Source organism: Phragmites australis, chromosome 3 (genome assembly GCF_958298935.1).
Source record: "Phragmites australis chromosome 3, lpPhrAust1.1, whole genome shotgun sequence".
NCBI classification, from domain to species: domain Eukaryota; kingdom Viridiplantae; phylum Streptophyta; class Magnoliopsida; order Poales; family Poaceae; genus Phragmites; species Phragmites australis.
The window spans coordinates 28,540,528-28,557,849 of NC_084923.1; the positions used below are offsets into that span (position 1 = coordinate 28,540,528).

The window sequence follows — 17,322 nt, forward strand, 5'->3', positions numbered from 1 at the left end:
AGGCCTGGCGAAAGGAAAATGGGTTGAAGAGCTGCCCAAGGTCATATGGTCTATAAGAACAACAGTAATAAAACCAACCGGTTTCACACCGTTTCGCCTACTCTTCGAAGAGGAGGTGACCCCGGAAGAATGCAAGAACAAATTATTTAGGGTCATAAACGAATCAGAGCAAGGCGAAGAGTTAACATCAAAAGATGCCCTCGAGGAAGTGAGATTGCAGGCCGCCGAAAAATTGAACAAGTACTAGGAGGAGACAAGAAAGTGGGGAGAAAAGAAAATATCCTTAAAGAACTTTGTCCCTGGAGATTTGATGCTGTGAAGACTCGGCAATGCCTCATCAGTGGGAAAACTACAGAGCAAATGGGATGGTCCTTTCTTAGTCAAAAGGTCATTAAGACCCGGCTCGTATCACTTGGCTACTCTGGAGGGCGAGGAGCTCCCGCATACTTGGAATGCGGATAACCTTCGCAAATTCTACGCGTAATAGTGTTGAAGGTCTTCGCACCCCTAGGCGAAGAATCCGTTCCAAGGCGAAGTTTATGTAATTTTCTTTTTATGTAATTTTTATTTTCATTTAATCAAAATGTACGGGAACTGCACTCTTTTTCTCATAGGGGGACCTTTTCGTTCGGGCGTGAGGTTTTTAATGAGGTAGGCACCCTTGTAAACATCACTATAATGGAAATACCTCCAGAAAAGAACACTTGGTTTGAGTATGAATAACTCGTCGTCGAAGTAAGCCATCCTTTCAGAACAAGTGGCACACCAATCGACGACGGGCGCGCTGGAAATAGATGACACAATTTGAGGTGCGAAGTGTCAAGAAAAGACAACGTACTCTTTCAACCTAAAAAAAACACGAAAGTGTCGCTTGACCCGAAAGAAGGCGACGCACTTCTCGCTAAAAAGTTGGGGGCTAAGAGTGCCTGCCCTCGCATCGAAGGAAAAATAACCTTTGGAAGAAAAAGCAGAAGTGTCGCTCGACCCGAAAGAAGGCGGCGCACTTCTCACTAAAAAGTCGGGGGCTAAGAGTGTCTGCTCCCGCACCGAAGGAAAACAAACCTTCAAAAGAAAAATCAGAAGTGTCGCTCCACCCGAAAGAAGGCGGCGCACCTCGTGAAAAAGTCAGGGGCTAAGAGTGCCTGCCCCCACACCAAAGGAAAAACAAACCTTCGGAAGAAAAAGCAGAAGTGTCGCTCGACCCAAAAGAAGGCGGCGCACTTCTCACTAAAAAGTCAGGGGCTAAGGGTGCCTGCCCCAGAATCGAAGGAAAAACAAACCGTCAGAAGAAAAAGCAGAAGTGTCACTCGACCCGAAAGAAGGCGGCACACTTCTTGCTAAAAAGTCAGGGGCTAAGAGTGCTTACCCCCGCACCAAAGAAAAAACAAACCTTCGGAAGAAAAAGTAGAAGTGTCGCTCGACTCGAAAGAAGGCGGCGCACTTCTCGCTAAAAAGTCGGGAGCTAAGAGTGCCTGCCCCCACACCAAAGAAAAAAAAACCTTTAGAAGAAAAACCAGAAGTGTTGCTCGACCCGAAAGAAGGCAGCGTACCTCGTGACAAAGTCGGGACCTAAGAATGTCTGCCCCCACACAGAAGAAAAAATAAACCTTCAGAAGAAAAAGCAGAAGTGTTGCTCGACCCGAAAGGCGCTGCACTTCTCTCTAAAAAGTCGGGGGCTAAGAGTGCGTGCCCCTGCACTGAAGGAAAAATAAATCTTCGAAAGAAAAAAGTAGAAGTGTCGCTTGACCCAAAAGAAGGCGGTGCACTTCTCGCTAAAAAGTCAGGGGCTCAGAGTGCCTGCCCTCGCACCGAAGGAAAAAACAAACCTTCAGAAGAAAAAGCAGAAGTGTTGCTTGACCCGAAAGAAGGCAGTGCACCTCATGACAAAGTCGGGGCCTAAGAATGCCTGCCCCCGTACCAAAGGAAAAACAAACCTTCAGAAGAAAAAGCAGAAGTGTCGCTCAACCTGAAAGAAGGCGGCGCACTTCTCGCTAAAAAGTCGGGGGCTCAAAGTTCCTGTCCCCGCACCGAAGGAAAAACAAACCTTCGGAAGAAAAAGCAGAAGTGGCGCTAGACCCGAAAGAAGGCAGCACATTTCTCGCTAAAAAGTCAGGGGCTAAGAGTGCCTGCCCCCGCACCGAAGGAAAAACAAACCTTCGGAAGAAAAAGCAGAAGTGTCGCTCGACCCGAAAGAAGGCGGCGCACTTCTCGCTAAAAAGTCAGGGGCTAAGAGTGTCTACTCCCGCACCAAAGTAAAAGAAACCTTCAAAAGAAAAAGCAGAGTGTCGCTCAACTCGAAAGAAGGCGGCGCACCTTGTGAAAAAGTCGGGGGCTAAGAATGCCTGCCTCCGCACGGAAGGAAAAACAAACCTTCAGAAGAAAAAGCAGAAGTGTCGCTCGACCCGAAAGAACCCCTCTGTCACTACTGATGTGTCGAGGTTGGGGTTGTAACTCTTGAGGAGACCAAGCATTGTCTCAGCACTGATGGAAGTCGACTGGTTCATGTAGTCGAGGGTCTAATCCCACAACTTGTGAAGCGTTGTAACCGCAAAGTTCCGACTGGTAGCCATGGTGTCCTGATTAGTTTTTGCTTTCTTCAAAGCATCTTTGAGGTCTTCTAGATATTTATCCATCTTTGTGATAATTTTAATCACCTCATCCAGAACAGTGTTTTTGTTCCTCATGCTAGCTTCGAGAACTGGGAAAGCAAACAAAAATAATTCATCATCAGTTGCCTAAAGTTCGGATCATATACTAGTGATCAGTGGGTAAACTGACCGCCAATCCATTCTTAGCAAGTGGCCAGCAAAACATCCTTCTCCTCAAGTGCCTTTTGGTAGCCAAAGTAATGAGCTTTGGCGATGACTACCTGGGAGCTTGCATCCTTGATATGAGCTTCTATCGCTGCTTAATGGTCGATAGTCGGTGTTGTCGTAAGGGCCTTAGCCGTGTGCATCCATGGGAGGTTGACTTGCTCGAGAAGGTGAAGGCGGTGCAACGGAGGAAGCTGGAACCAGCTAACCAGCCAAACCACTTGTCATCTACTCCGTCAACTTCTCTAGATGTGGTGACCTGCGATTGACAGTATAAGGAATGGAAAGGAATGCCTCAAGTCAAGACAAATGTTCGAAACAAACCTTTTGGTAACCGGAATAGCATTTTTAGTTGAGTAGTAGTGTTTTGCAAGACAAGGCTACAAAGAAAAAAGAAGACAGAGTCACTCAAAAGAGTTTGACTACAGCAATAGAGGCAGTAAAATGCTAGCCAAATCTTACTTCGGCCACATCCTAGTCCCAGGTGAAATGATCTCGCACCTTCAAGAGGCTCAACCTTTGACTAATAAAGTCTTTGGCTACATGCCACCCGGTTAAACCACTCTGCCTAAGCTCGCGAATCTTCTTGACATAATAAGCAATATGGTCACACTCGCTGTGCTTCTTCAACCAGTACAGATTTGGTGGGGATGGTGGACATTATATACTAAGGGAGAATTGACTAGGTCAGGATTAGAGACGTAAAATCAATGTTTTAGTGAAACTAGGATATAAGAATTATTCATTCTATTCCGCAGCTGGAAACCACAACCTCCAACACATTTGTTCTTAGTATTCCTTTTCAAATGGTAAAAATATTGGAACAAATTGAAGCTCGACATGATACCAAGGAAGGCTTCACATAGGTGGACAGACACACTGAGCATGGTGATGGAGTTCGGATTTAGGTGGTGAAGCTTGATTTGGTAGTACCCAATCATTGTGAGAAGGAACCTGGAAGGGGGAACATTGAAACCGCATCGGAAAAATGACTCAAGCACTACAGTCTCATGATCAAACTTGCAGGAGGGGAATTCCTCACTCGACGTTGGCCTCTAGTTGGCTAGCTCACAAGGAGGAACGATTCCTTCGCCTTCAAGTTCAGAAGCTTTGATTCTTGTATCATCAAGATTGACCATACGTCTGTCGAGAGCTTCATCTCATCCAATTGCTTGGGAGAAGAAGGAGCAGCGGCGTTCACAGAGGTTTTTGGAAACCATGGAGTTGAGTTTCTATGTAGCGGTTCCGTACCAAGCCTATCTCTAGGGTCGAGGCATCCTTGATGATGATGCGTCTGCAGAGAAAATTGCTTGTAAATCTAAGCTCTATGTTTTGGAAGACGAAAAGCTTTACCAAAAGGAGAGTAAAGGAATCTTGATAAAGTGCATCACTCAGGAAGAAGGTAATAAAATATTGCTCGATATCCATGGAGACACGTGTGGTAATCATGCGTCTTCTCGCACCTTGGTCGGAGAAAGTTTCCGCCAGGGATTCTATTGGCTGACTGCCCTCTAGGATGCTTCTGAGCTGGTCAAAAAGTGCGAAAGCTGCCAATTTTTTGGAAGGCAAACCACTCGACCAGCCCAAGCTCTACAAATAATCCCTCTTTCTTAGCCTTTCTCCATCTAGGGCTTGGATATCTTGGGACCATTCCAAAGGGCCCAATGTGGTTACAAGTTCCTATTCGTGGCTATCGACACGTTCATCAAGTGGATAGAGGCCAAACCCGTAGGAAAAATAACCGCAGAAGTGGCCAAGAAGTTTATGAGGAGCATAATTACTCGATTCGGCATTCCGCATCGGATAATTACGGATAACGGTAGCTAGTACGGAAGCGGAACCTTTATTGCATTCTGCGAAGAATTCGGCATTAAGACATGTTTCGCCTCAGTATTTCACCCACAGAGTAATGGTCAAGTTCAGCGTGCTAATGGTATAGTCTTGCAGGGTATCAAAACTCAGGTCTTCGACAGGCTAAAGGCTTACTCGAAACGCAGGGTAAAAGAGCTTCCCTCGGTACTATGGGCCATTCGTACGTCAACTAATATGGCCACCAGTAGAACTCCTTTTTTCTTGGTTTATGGAGTGAAAGAGGTGCTCCCGACTGAGTTGCAGTTCGGATCACCTCGATTGGAAAGTTACTCTGAAGAAGGGCAGGAGCACTTACGAGCGAATGACGTAAATTTAGTTGAGGAGTACCGAGATTGAGCGTCTATTCAAGCAGCTAAGTATCGCAGGCATTGCGTAGACTTCAAAGCCAGAAAATTCAACCCAGGCAACTCGTTGCTGGGAAACAATAGAAACAGGCCCAGCGCCACAAGTTATCGCCTAAGTGGGAAAGACCTTACATAGTAGTCAAGGTCACTCGACCTGGGTCGGTATGGCGATCTACTCCAAACGACGAGATACTCGAGCACTCGTGGAACATCGATCAACTCCGAAAGTTTTATTCATAGAAAAGATAGGTTACAGGTAAGTCGATTACATAGTTTTTATTTTCCACTCGAATCTGTGTGACTAGTGGAAAATTACAGAAAGGATCAGCTTAGATCTTTCAAAAAACCTTATTCGCCCTTGAACAAGTCGAGGAACCATTTATACTCCTCCCTCGGGCGGCAGCTGATCATTCTAGGGACCGACCACTGACTAGCATAAGGACCAGGGAATGTGGCTGAGGTGAAGACCCTGCTAGAGCTACTGGCCGACGCCGATGATGACGAGTGGTCTTCTGCTTGGTGCGAAGGCGATCTGGTGGTTGTCGACGAAGAAGACGATCACGCCTCCCTAGCCGGCGATGACCTGAAGGCTCCACCACCGAAGACCTCAATGGCGGCTTGGTCGATAATCCAGTCGAGATCACCACCATCCTCAATCCTCCCCCGTGCGGTGTGCTGCGCCGTCTGGCTTGAAGCATAGGTCTTGATGTAATGGCAAACGCGCTGAATGAGGGGATGGAGATTATCTATGGTGGGCGCTTCTTCCCTCTCTTTCTTAGGCCTACCACTCGACTCCTCGTCGTTAGAGGAAACAATAATGATTTCAGGAGGGACCATGGCGAGAGGCCTAGGAGAAAGGACTTTTGGGATTAGTTCACGAGGTGGAGATGGAGTGAAGGCCATGGCTTCAAGCTCTACAAATCTTAGAAGGCAATGGGCAAAGGAAACAACGGGGGCGATATGAAAGACAGATGGCTTCGAGTCCCCTCTATTTATAATGGGGGGAATGGGACTTACTGTATAAATGTAGTCGTCAAGATCCGAAATGTTGGCATCATCTCAGGCGCGTAGCGCGTTCGGCGAAGTCGAGATGTCGTGCTGTCATTATGGCTTGTCTCATCTCTGCATAGAGGGATGGGCAGTTATTATGATGCGTCAAATCAACATTGCGGTGAAAACGAGCACAAACGGGAGTGGTTTTTTAATGCCCACCTACCTGGCAATTCGAGCTCACTCGGTATTCACATCGTAGTTAAAACAATAATGCTCGGGGGCTTGCATTCTCGAATATTCAGTCGAGGATGGTGTGTTGATGTATATGCTATTTGTCTTGATTGCCACATCAAACTGAGAGTCGAGGGCTACATTGCATACCTTCAATGCTGGAACTTTACTCTATGTTCGACTACATTATCGACCAATGGTATAGGTATGTCCTTTTTCACTCTCCGATCGAGTAATTTCTCCCAAAGGATTCGAGCTAATTTTGATGTCTTTTGGTGTTTAGGGTTGAAACGTGAAGAACACCGGATTTCTTCGTCTCTCGAGCGATTTCCTCTGTTTCCTTCGTCATCCGATGGTCACCCAACTCCACAAGCACCGTGGGTGAGTCTCCTAGGCTCCCATGGCATGTATGCACGAATTGGTGTCGAAATCTAAGAATTTGGAGCTAGGGTTGAAGTTCATGAGTTCTTGATGTTTTGGTAGCAATAGTCAAGTTTTGATCAATTTCGGCTTATACGTGTGGTCCTATGCGGTAGACGAGGTCAAGATGATGCTCTAGGTCCAAATCCCCACCCTAAAGGTTATCAGAATGGTCGCCGGTGAGCTCACTAAGTTCCCCAGCCACATATAGGCAGTTGCATTTGGCAGTCTTGGCTGTCTTTGAATCATGGGATAGCGCTAGGGCAAAAAAGTACAGAAGCATAAACCGGATTACCGGATTGAGGGGCACCGCTGTGAATGTTCAGTGTATGGTGTTTGGCAACATGGGCGACACATCGGGCACCGGTGTCCTCTTTACAAGGAACCCAAGTACTGGAGAGAAAAAACTTTATGGCGAGTTCCTTGTCAATGCTCAGGTATAAGTATTAGTATTTGTCCGCCTTTCGTATCTAAGGTTCCATGAGGCATAATGTTTTGTTTCACTACTGTCTGGTTTCAGTTTATGCTGACTTTGGAACGACTAACAGTCTAACACGAATATCTTCTTTTATAGGGTGAGGATGTGGTTGCTGGAATTAGAACTCCACAAGATCTTGATGCCATGAAGGAGTGCATGCCAGAGCCTTATGCAGAACTTGTTGAGAACTGCAAAATCTTGGAAAGACATTACAAAGAAATGATGGTACAGTATACTAGTCTAATTATCTAGCTTCCTCTTTATATTACTATTTTAATTTCCGTGTGTGTGTATACCTTCATTTTGAGCACCATCAAAATTTCATGTCCAAAACGATTTTCTTACATCATGGAGGAATAAGTTATTCAAAAGGTGTTTTTCTAAATTTGAACTAATTCTGAAGTAAGTTACAGCCTTCATTTCAGATGATTGGAAAGGTGTGTGACTATATTGACAGCATGTTTTAAACGATATGACAGCTAGGTAAATTAGAAATTTACAATCAACTCCTTGAAATGTTGAAAATGAATGCTAATTGGCATAGTTACAAGCATTAGGAGTTATAGTTTCCACAGTGATATTTTGTGCTGGCCCTCAGATTAATTGTAATGTAACTACACCAATGTCTTGTGCTTGACCTTAGATAAATTATTTTCACACTCAATGCAGGACATTGAGTTCACTGTTCAAGAAAACAGACTTTGGATGCTTCAGTGCAGAACCGGGAAACGCGCCGGCAAAGGTGCAGTAAAGATTGCGGTAGACATGGTCAATGAGGGCATGATTGACCATCGTTTGGCAATTAAGATGGTGGAACCACGACACTTGGACCAGCTTCTTCATCCACAGGTGTTATCTAAGTAACTAGTATCACACGTCTGGTGCATTATATACTCTGTAGACAAATATTTTCTCAAAAGGGAAAATGTAGCAAAACACATTTCTATTAAATTAAGGAAATATATTGGGTCTAAATATAACCTTGGAAAAGAACTATATACAGGTATTTCATTCATAACTTGTCAGGCTACAGAATGAAATATGAATGAAGCACCCAGCTGCTAACTAGAAATAACAGGAACCTTTTAATCATTTTCCGATGTAACATATAGCGAGTAGTACATTGTAACATATAGTGAGTGGTACATTGTCATTAAATGAACTTTGCTAGTTACTTTCAGTCAATATTACACTAACAATCAAAATAATGGCAACGTGCCTATTTACACTCTTTCTTTGGCTTTGTGCTATACTAGTTTGAGAACCCATCATCGTATGAAGACAAAGTCATCGCAATGGGCTTACCTGCATCACCAGGAGCTGCTGTAGGTCAGATTGTCTTCACAGCTGATGATGCTGAAACTTGGCATGCACAAGGAAGATCTGTCGTTCTGGTAATCAACTTTTTGAATACACTCATTAGTCTCTGTAGTTCAATTTCGAAGCTATTAGACATCCTTTTTTTTTCCTCATGTTGTAGTATAACAATTCTTTTTACTTGTAAAAATTTTAAGGTGAGGACTGAGACAAGCGCAGAGGATGTTGGTGGCATGTATGCAGCCGCTGGAATTCTCACAGCCAGAGGTGGTATGACTTCTCATGCAGCAGTTGTAGCCCGCGGCTGGGGAAAATGTTGTGTGGCAGGATGCTCAAGTATCCATGTAAATGATGCTGAGAAGGTGATTAACATTTAAATAATTTCCTGCACACATTCTTAGATAGAATCTTGTTTGATGCTATGGTGGCTATTGCATTGTTATAAAGATATCAAGAAGACAAAAAATGGATCTTATTTTGATCTTTTTGGGTTTCAGATACTGTTTGTTTACATTTGTATAAATTTGTTTATACAGGTGTTAGTGGTTGGGGACAAGGTGCTTTGTGAAGGCGATTGGTTGTCACTGAACGGATCAACTGGTGAAGTTATTTTAGGGAAGCTGCCTCTATCCCCGCCTGTACTTTGTGGTGATTTAGGAACATTTATGTCTTGGGTGGATGAAGTTAAACAACTTAAGGTAAGAGTCTGTATCAATATAAATAAAAATATTTATTGGTCGCAATTGGCACTCCATGATTCCCACTAAAGTCAAATCAAGCAAAATAAATACGTCATTCTTCCGTCATAATCCTTGTTTCATATAGGTTTGCTGTTGTAGGTTATGGTTAATGCCGACACTCCTGCAGATGCACTGACTGGAAGAAACAATGGTGCCGAAGGGATTGGATTGTGCAGAACTGAGCACATGGTTGGTAGTTGGTATAACGCTTTATGTTATAGTCTGTATATGATTAATGCTCAATGTTGTCTCCGCATCATTTTTCTTCTTCAGTTCAGTGTATGGTGTTTGGCAACATGGGCGACACATCGGGCACCAGTGTCCTCTTTACAAGGAACCCAAGTACTGGAGAGAAAAAACTTTATGGCGAGTTCCTTGTCAATGCTCAGGTATAAGTATTAGTATTTGTCCGCCTTTCGTATCTAAGGTTCCATGAGGCATAATGTTTTGTTTCACTACTGTCTGGTTTCAGTTTATGCTGACTTTGGAACGACTAACAGTCTAACACGAATATCTTCTTTTATAGGGTGAGGATGTGGTTGCTGGAATTAGAACTCCACAAGATCTTGATGCCATGAAGGAGTGCATGCCAGAGCCTTATGCAGAACTTGTTGAGAACTGCAAAATCTTGGAAAGACATTACAAAGAAATGATGGTACAGTATACTAGTCTAATTATCTAGCTTCCTCTTTATATTACTATTTTAATTTCCGTGTGTGTGTATACCTTCATTTTGAGCACCATCAAAATTTCATGTCCAAAACGATTTTCTTACATCATGGAGGAATAAGTTATTCAAAAGGTGTTTTTCTAAATTTGAACTAATTCTGAAGTAAGTTACAGCCTTCATTTCAGATGATTAGAGCTTATTGGGAAAGCTTGACATGAGTACCCCTTGTATGGATCTGTGTGGTCATGCAAGCCGTATGGTCCTCAAGTTGTGTGGGTCCAGGAGTATCCCTCTGCAGGGTGTGAAAATATTTTGAAATGCCGCGCTCTCGGTCATGAGCATGCTTCTGTCCATCTGCATCAGTCGTAGAGTTTTCGCTAGTGGTTGATGGTTGGATATGTGCATTGTCTTTTGAGGTGGAGCTTTTTTGTGATGTATATGTTGGAAAGGCATGTGTTCCGATCTTAGGAACAAAACACGTGTCGGGACTACCGGGATGATATTCTGGTTAATCATCGAGATTGTGATTATGAATAATGATCCTCCTGGTGATTAATTAGAATATTATTTGGACGGTTCCTCACATCTGCCTTGCGTGTGCTCTCTATCGAGTTCATGTTTATGTGCTGCTGATTGAATGCGCAAGTTGATAAAAGTTCGCAGAAAATCCAATATGCTCTAAGCTCTGTATTAGTCTTTTTCCTTACTATTACAGTTGTCTCAAGTACTCGAGGGCCACGCATCTAATAGCTTATCTAGTTAAAATTTCAGGTTGACAGATGCATAATCGTATGGTCCTAAGAACGATGAGAACATGTATCTATCAGTTTGCATCTACTTATGCTAATCCTACTTCATCAACAAAAAAATAGCAGACAAAAGCATAATAGATTGGCAAAGTATATCATTGTTTTGGGCATTCTCAGATCATAAAATATATCCTACAAGTGTCAGAACAGGCTGGACCATCAGTTTAAGGGACTCTCCTCACTATCATCATTAGGCAAACTAAGCCTCAAAGACTCAACAAAGGTTGGAACTACCGGCTGGACGCTTTCGACCAGTTTTGCGGCTTCCTCACTAGAACAATTGAATCCGACTGTCACCAATGAGGTATCGAGCGCGGGGTTATAGCTCTTGAGAATACCTAGCAATGTGGCAACACTTGCAGAGGCTACTTGTGACATGAGGTCGAGGGTCTGCTCTTTCAACTCTTAAAGAGCCAGAACAGCAACATCCCTTTCAGCCATCATCGCCTTCTTTTCAGCTCAAGCAATGTGCACTTGATTCCCGAGTCTCTCCTAAAACTTGAGATCGTCGTTAACCTTCTTCATTGCGTCAGCAAGAAGCTTTTCCTTGCTGTTGCAAGCGGACTCAAGGCCTAAAAAAGATAAACTGAACAATAATTCTTTACTAGTCACGCAATAATTGAATCATGCACTTGTGATCAAGAACAAACTTATGTTCAATTTTCTCCCTCTTGGCTTTGAGCTTTTTGCGGTGGTTGGCCTCGGCGGCAGCTACCTGAGCGCTTGTAGCCTGGACAAGAGCTTTTATCGCCGCCCACAAATCATCACTCGGAATTGGTATTGAAGTTTCACTTCCCCTAAGATGTGGGTCTTCTACAAGCGCGCTTGAGGCAGTATCTCTGATTGGAGCCTCGGCCAAGTCAATAGGGGAAGTTAGCCCCAAATGACTAGTCGAGGTGCTGGTAGCCTTGGTTTGCGCCTCAGTCGATAATCTGCAATAAACAGAAAAAAGAGGAAAAGAAAGGATTGCTAATTGACCAATCGAGATCAGAATCCAAGATAAACCTCTTTGAAATCGGAAAATGTGAAATGATGCTTGGCTTTTTCCTTTTTGTGGTCACCTTCTTTGTTCTTGGTCTGGTAGGGGGAGCCGGTGGAGGAGTTACATATGGACCAGGCAAAGTCAAGTCATCAGTAGCCTGCAAAGAACCGAATAAGAATGCATTATTGAGTGAAAGTATGACCAACTAAAGAGCGATAATTCAACTGAAATTACCTCTTTAGTCGAGTCATCATGCATGACGGTCCCTTGAGTTGGCGATTACGAGGACACGCGAGACATCACCTAAAAAAGAGAACCATCCATGCAACTTGTCATAAATAGAATGACCGAAAGGAAATCGATGACTCGATAAGAGTTACCTTTTCGACCGGGTCATCGAGAGCGACAGATGCTCGAGGAGGCGATTGAGCTGATACACTCGCCGTTCCCTAATAGGAGGCTATTCATCCAAACCGAATGCATTCAGGTATCTACTTAATAATTTGAAAGGAAATAAGAAGATAATATGAACTTCAGTCGGTATACCCGAGGACTCCTTCACTTGCACTTGAGAGGGCTCGGATCATGCAGAAGTTGAGAAGATGAGGATAATCTCTTCGATCAAAGGGACCCCTTGGCCTCCTCATTGGCTGATCCCTTCCCCTTGTCGACAGCATCAGCAGAAGAGGTGCCGTCGATATCAAAGACCTTGCTCGAAAGGATGTGTTCTTGGCGGAAGACTGGAGCCTACGGTCATACAAACAAGTCAGATCAAATGAACGATAACCGGTCCTACTTTTCAACTGCTATCCTTACATCTGGTCAAGGATTCTCAAGGGAGTAAGGCAGAATATCACACTCTGGTGCACCGGAAGAGAAAAGCTTGTTCAATCGGGTAGTGATATCCTAACCAGGCAGAGCTAAAAAATAGAAGAAAGGTTTACTCGATGAAGCTCTAAATTCATAGTGAAATGAAAAGGGCAAAATGTTAATTAAGCCTTACATCCGGTTGCATCCCTGGAAGCATCCTCCCCACTGTATTCCCAAGCCAGGCGTGTTCGTGCCTTCAAGAGACTTAATCTCTTACTAATAAATTTTCTAGCCATATGCCACCCAGTTAGGCCAAATTGCCTCAACATGCCAATCCTGTTGGCAAAATAAGTGGTGTGGTGGGACTCTCGGTGATCTTGTGTCCAAGAAGGATTGTTGATGGAAAAAAGACCTCTATTCACTAATGGAAAACCAATCAGGTCAGGATTGGAGACGTAAAATCAAAGTTTTTTCTAATCTTTCGACCAAGAAGAGGTTAGGGGAACCAAGATATAGGAGTTCTTCATTCCACTCCTCAATTGGAAACCACACCCCCCTACACATTTGTTCTCAGTAATTCTTTTGAGTTTGTAGAAGTACGGAAAAAGATTCAAAGTTGGCTCGATACCAAGGAAAGCCTAACAAGATGAACAAAACCACTCAACATGGTGACAGAGTTACGGTTCAGATGGTGAAGTTCAATTTGATATCGATCGAGTAGATTGAGAAGAAACTTGGACGGAGGAATATTAAAACCACAACGGAAGAAGGACTCAAATGCTACAAATTCGTGCTCAATCTTGAAGGAAGGGAATCTCTCACTAGATGTTTTCCTCCATTCAACCAGGCTACGCGACGACACCACTCCTTCCACTTCAAGTTCTGCCAGCGTAGATTCTTGCATTGTCGAGGGTGTCCAAGCCTCGATCATAAACCTCGCCTCATCGTACTAATCAAACGAGGTTCTAGTAGCTGCTGCGTCCGACTGCTTCTCCAGCGAGGAGGAAGTCGGGATCTCTGAGGAAGAGTTGGGATCCATGGATCTATAAGTTCTTTCTGGCGGTAGTGTGTGCTGGGGTGGAGAAAGCTGAAAGTATTGGGCAGGAAGACTGGTGGCAATGACGAGGAATGGCCACCACAAGTCCGGGTCATACGGGTAAAAAGTCAAAAGTTTACTGTCTCTTCGACAACCACGCCCGTGTTTACCATGCTTCAACTGGCGTGAAAGCAGTATGATGATGACATTCGTATCTTTGCACGCCCTTCTTCCCGCATTAAATACACCTACACCCGTCGTTTCAAATTTTGAAAGGTTTTTTAACTCTACTCAGAGTCGGGTGTCGATTAGTTGAGTTCTTTTGTCTTTTCTTTTAAGTATCGAGTGCGGTTGGCCACACGGCACTCAACCCGACTGAGCTTGCACTCGATAATCGAGGAAGGACCCACCTATGCTCAATTTTTTTGACTATAAGACTGACACTTTACTCGACCAAACTTAAACTTGGCGGTACTCGAGTGGGCGCTTATGGAAACCTTTCCTCCTGAGTAAAGTTAGCGGGATACTGTCGAATATCTAACTATGGGGTATATGCGCATAACGAATATATCATATACGAACAGGGTATGTACAACACATATTAAGAAGCTTTAGATATCACGGAACCGTATCATCGGTACCTAATACACCTGGAATCAAGGAAGTACATATCAGGAAGGTTTCGATTGGTTACCTAACTCAATATGATTAGTACTCAAAACAGATTTATCTACTTGGACGTCAAGGAAGACAACTCCCTATCGACCACGGCTGGATAGGATTCGATACCTCACCCCTATATAAGGCGAAAAGGCTAGGGGGAAGAGAGAGAGAACTCGAGGCAAGCATCAAGACCCTAGCAGAGAAGATACTCAGCGACCTTAGCTTTAGGTTAGATCAGATCTGATATACTCTCTGTAATAGATTTAGCCTCATTGCTTATACTTGAGATCATCAATATACGACAGCAATACCCCTACAAGACGTAGGGTATTACTCTAATCGGAGGCCCGAACCTGTATACATCGATTGTCTCGTCTCGTGATTAATCCCTACACTCGAAGATATCTAGTCAATTTACGAACACATTGTCAGAAACTAATTTTCAACACATCTTACCTCTCTTAGCACCTCTGTGTTCGAAGCCCCACGAACAACGCGCTGTTGGATCAAGAGATTGTCTTGCCCCAGTAAGTACGGCGAGAGTTTCTTCTAATGAGGAGACTCAATCTTGGAGATGAAGTTTGAGAGGAAGGAACATCATAAATATATTCATAGTAGAAAAATGGATCGGTTTTTTTGGTGGTGGGGGGGGGGGTGTATCACAGCGTGACTTTGTGTTTGTGCACCTCTGTGTCCTATGTATTGCCTTCTCTCTCTCTCCCAAACGACCATGGCCTTCTATTTATAAGGTTATACGTAGCTTAGCGTACACGTTATCGCTATGTGCAAAATATCCAGGACCCTATCGAGTTACTTGACTTTATCCTGGATAACTACTTTTTACCCTACATAGAAGATAAATATCTACCATGGTAACTATTGTGGTGCCTGCATCCTGAGGGGTGAGACGGTCGCCAATTACGGCCCGATGCAGTGTTATTAGGGATGTCAGGATAACCTCCATCATACTGGGATGTCAGGACGGCATCCACTAGCCTAGGTACTTAATACTGGTCACTTCTTTGCAGGCAAAAGATGACCAGTGTTCCCCTTCTGGCAGATCATTCTTGAGGCTTGACGACTCATCCCATAGCCTTTGGGAAGCCTACTCGAGCCCCGGAGATGGGGGTTCTTGGGGGACATGGCTCCAGGAGATGGAGGCTTTGAGAGGCGTGGCTTTGAGACATGGAGGTTTCGGGAGATATGGCTCCTGAAGATGGTTACTCCGAAGCCCAGAAGTCCGAAAACAGCCTTCGGGGGGCATGGGCCCATAGACATAGGCTAGCGGAGCAAGGAGGCATCAGGGTCCCTAACAACGACCTCCCGAGGATTGCATCTCTGCCACCTGGGGACGTACGAGGTTAGTGATATCTGAAATGAAACCCAGCCATCAAAATGTGCCATCTCTTCTTGTCTACTACAGGGATATGGTCGGGTTTTGATGATGAATTGCCTTTCGCGATGCCTATGGCTCTGGCTTCACAGGATAGCTCCCAGCTGAAAGGAGCGAGCATAAGTGAGGAAGCAACTCCATTAGGCATTAAGATAATGTCTTCATTGGATAACTGGTGTATTTCTTGCTATGATCGGCTCAAGGCTTCGAGCATAGCTTTTCGAGCATCCAACGAAGAGACTCCCTTTTCAATAGGCTTAGGCATGTTTGTTTGGGCTTTTATTGTTAGGTTTGTCTGAAAAATTGTGTTGTTAGGTTTGTCTGAAAATTAGCTTTTGAAAATAGATTGTTGGTTTCTACAACAAATTTTTGAAAAACATCTCTTAGCGAGCTTCTCAGCTTTAATTTATTTTTCTTGGAAATAGACTTATGTCTTCTCCAGAAGCCACTTCTCTAGAACCCCATTTGTTTTGGCTTTTGGCTTCTGATAGCAGCAGAAGCAAAGCCAAAAGTGAGAAACAAACATGATCTTAAATAGTATATGATTGGAAGGATAGGATCATCCCAAGAACGAGAGGCTATCCTAATATTTGGTTTAAGGGGTGGAGTGGGATGAGATGAGATCGGATGGTTTCACTTCAAGTAATGTTGAACAAAGATCAGGGACAAGGAGGTCAAATATATATAACTAATTCCACAAATTGTAGTCAAGCAACTGGAATTTCACATAGTTTCTTCATTAAATGTGTTATTGTTCAACTGAAATACGGCAATATTTGTATCTAACTCAGTAATCTTGTTGCTTCAGAACAGCTAGATGGAGGTCATTGTTAGCTGGGTTAAGTGCTGGTCCCACGATGCTCTTTACAGGGCTCGAAATTGCAGAATATGTAACAAGATGTGATATATATCAGAGAGTCAAAGAGGAATATCAAAGATCCGCAGGATTGCTTCAACCATTGAAAATACCAGAGTGGAAATGGGAAAAAATCAGTATGGATTTTATTGTTGGATTGCCTCGAACTCAATCTGGATATGATTCTATTTGGGTTATAGCGAATCGTTTGATAAAGGTTGTTCATTTCATCCCAGTCAAGACCACCTACACAGGACCTAGACTTGCTGAGTTGTATATTGCCAGAATTGTGTGTTTGCATGGAGTACCCAACAAGATAGTGTCTGATATAGGAAGCCAGTTCACTACCAGTACAATGGTATCATTGGATACCCGGTTAAACTTCAGTTCAGCATATCATCTGCAGGCCGATGGTCAAACTGAGAGAGTAAATCAAATTTTGGAAGATATGTTAAGAGCCTGTGCCTTGAAAAATAAGACTAGTTGGGACAAAAATCTTCCCTATGCAGATTTCTCCAACAACAATAGTTATCAGACTAGTCTGAAGATGTCGTCGTTTGAAGAGTTGTATGGAAGAAAATGTAAGACACCATTGTAGTGGAATGAGACTGGCGAAAGTCAAGTGTTTGGCCTAGAAATTCTGAGAGAAGCAAAAAGGAAAGTTCAGCAGGTCAGTGAAATTTGAGAACAACTCAAATACGATAGAAAAGTTATGCTGATCATCGACGTTGTGAGTTGACTTTTGAAGCAGGTGATTTCGTATACCTTTGGGTTTCACCGATCAGAGGTTTTCGCAGATTTAAAGTCAAAGGAAAACTTGCACCCAGATTTATCGGACCTTTTAAGGTGTTGGAAAAACGTGGAGAAGTAGCGTATCAATTGGAGCTACCGCCTC

General features: G+C 43.7%; 1 protein-coding gene across 1 annotated transcript; it reads left to right on the plus strand.

The window, feature by feature from the left end:
• Positions 1-6,408: 6,408 nt before the first annotated feature.
• LOC133910634 (pyruvate, phosphate dikinase 2-like) lies at positions 6,409-9,444 on the plus strand. The gene is made up of 9 exons (XM_062352961.1): positions 6,409-6,458; positions 6,834-7,110; positions 7,248-7,376; positions 7,821-8,000; positions 8,408-8,545; positions 8,666-8,830; positions 9,005-9,166; positions 9,308-9,397; positions 9,430-9,444. Exons 1-9 carry the CDS (start codon positions 6,409-6,411, stop codon positions 9,442-9,444), a joined length of 1,206 nt encoding a protein of 401 aa, XP_062208945.1.
• The last annotated feature ends 7,878 nt before the right edge of the window (positions 9,445-17,322 follow it).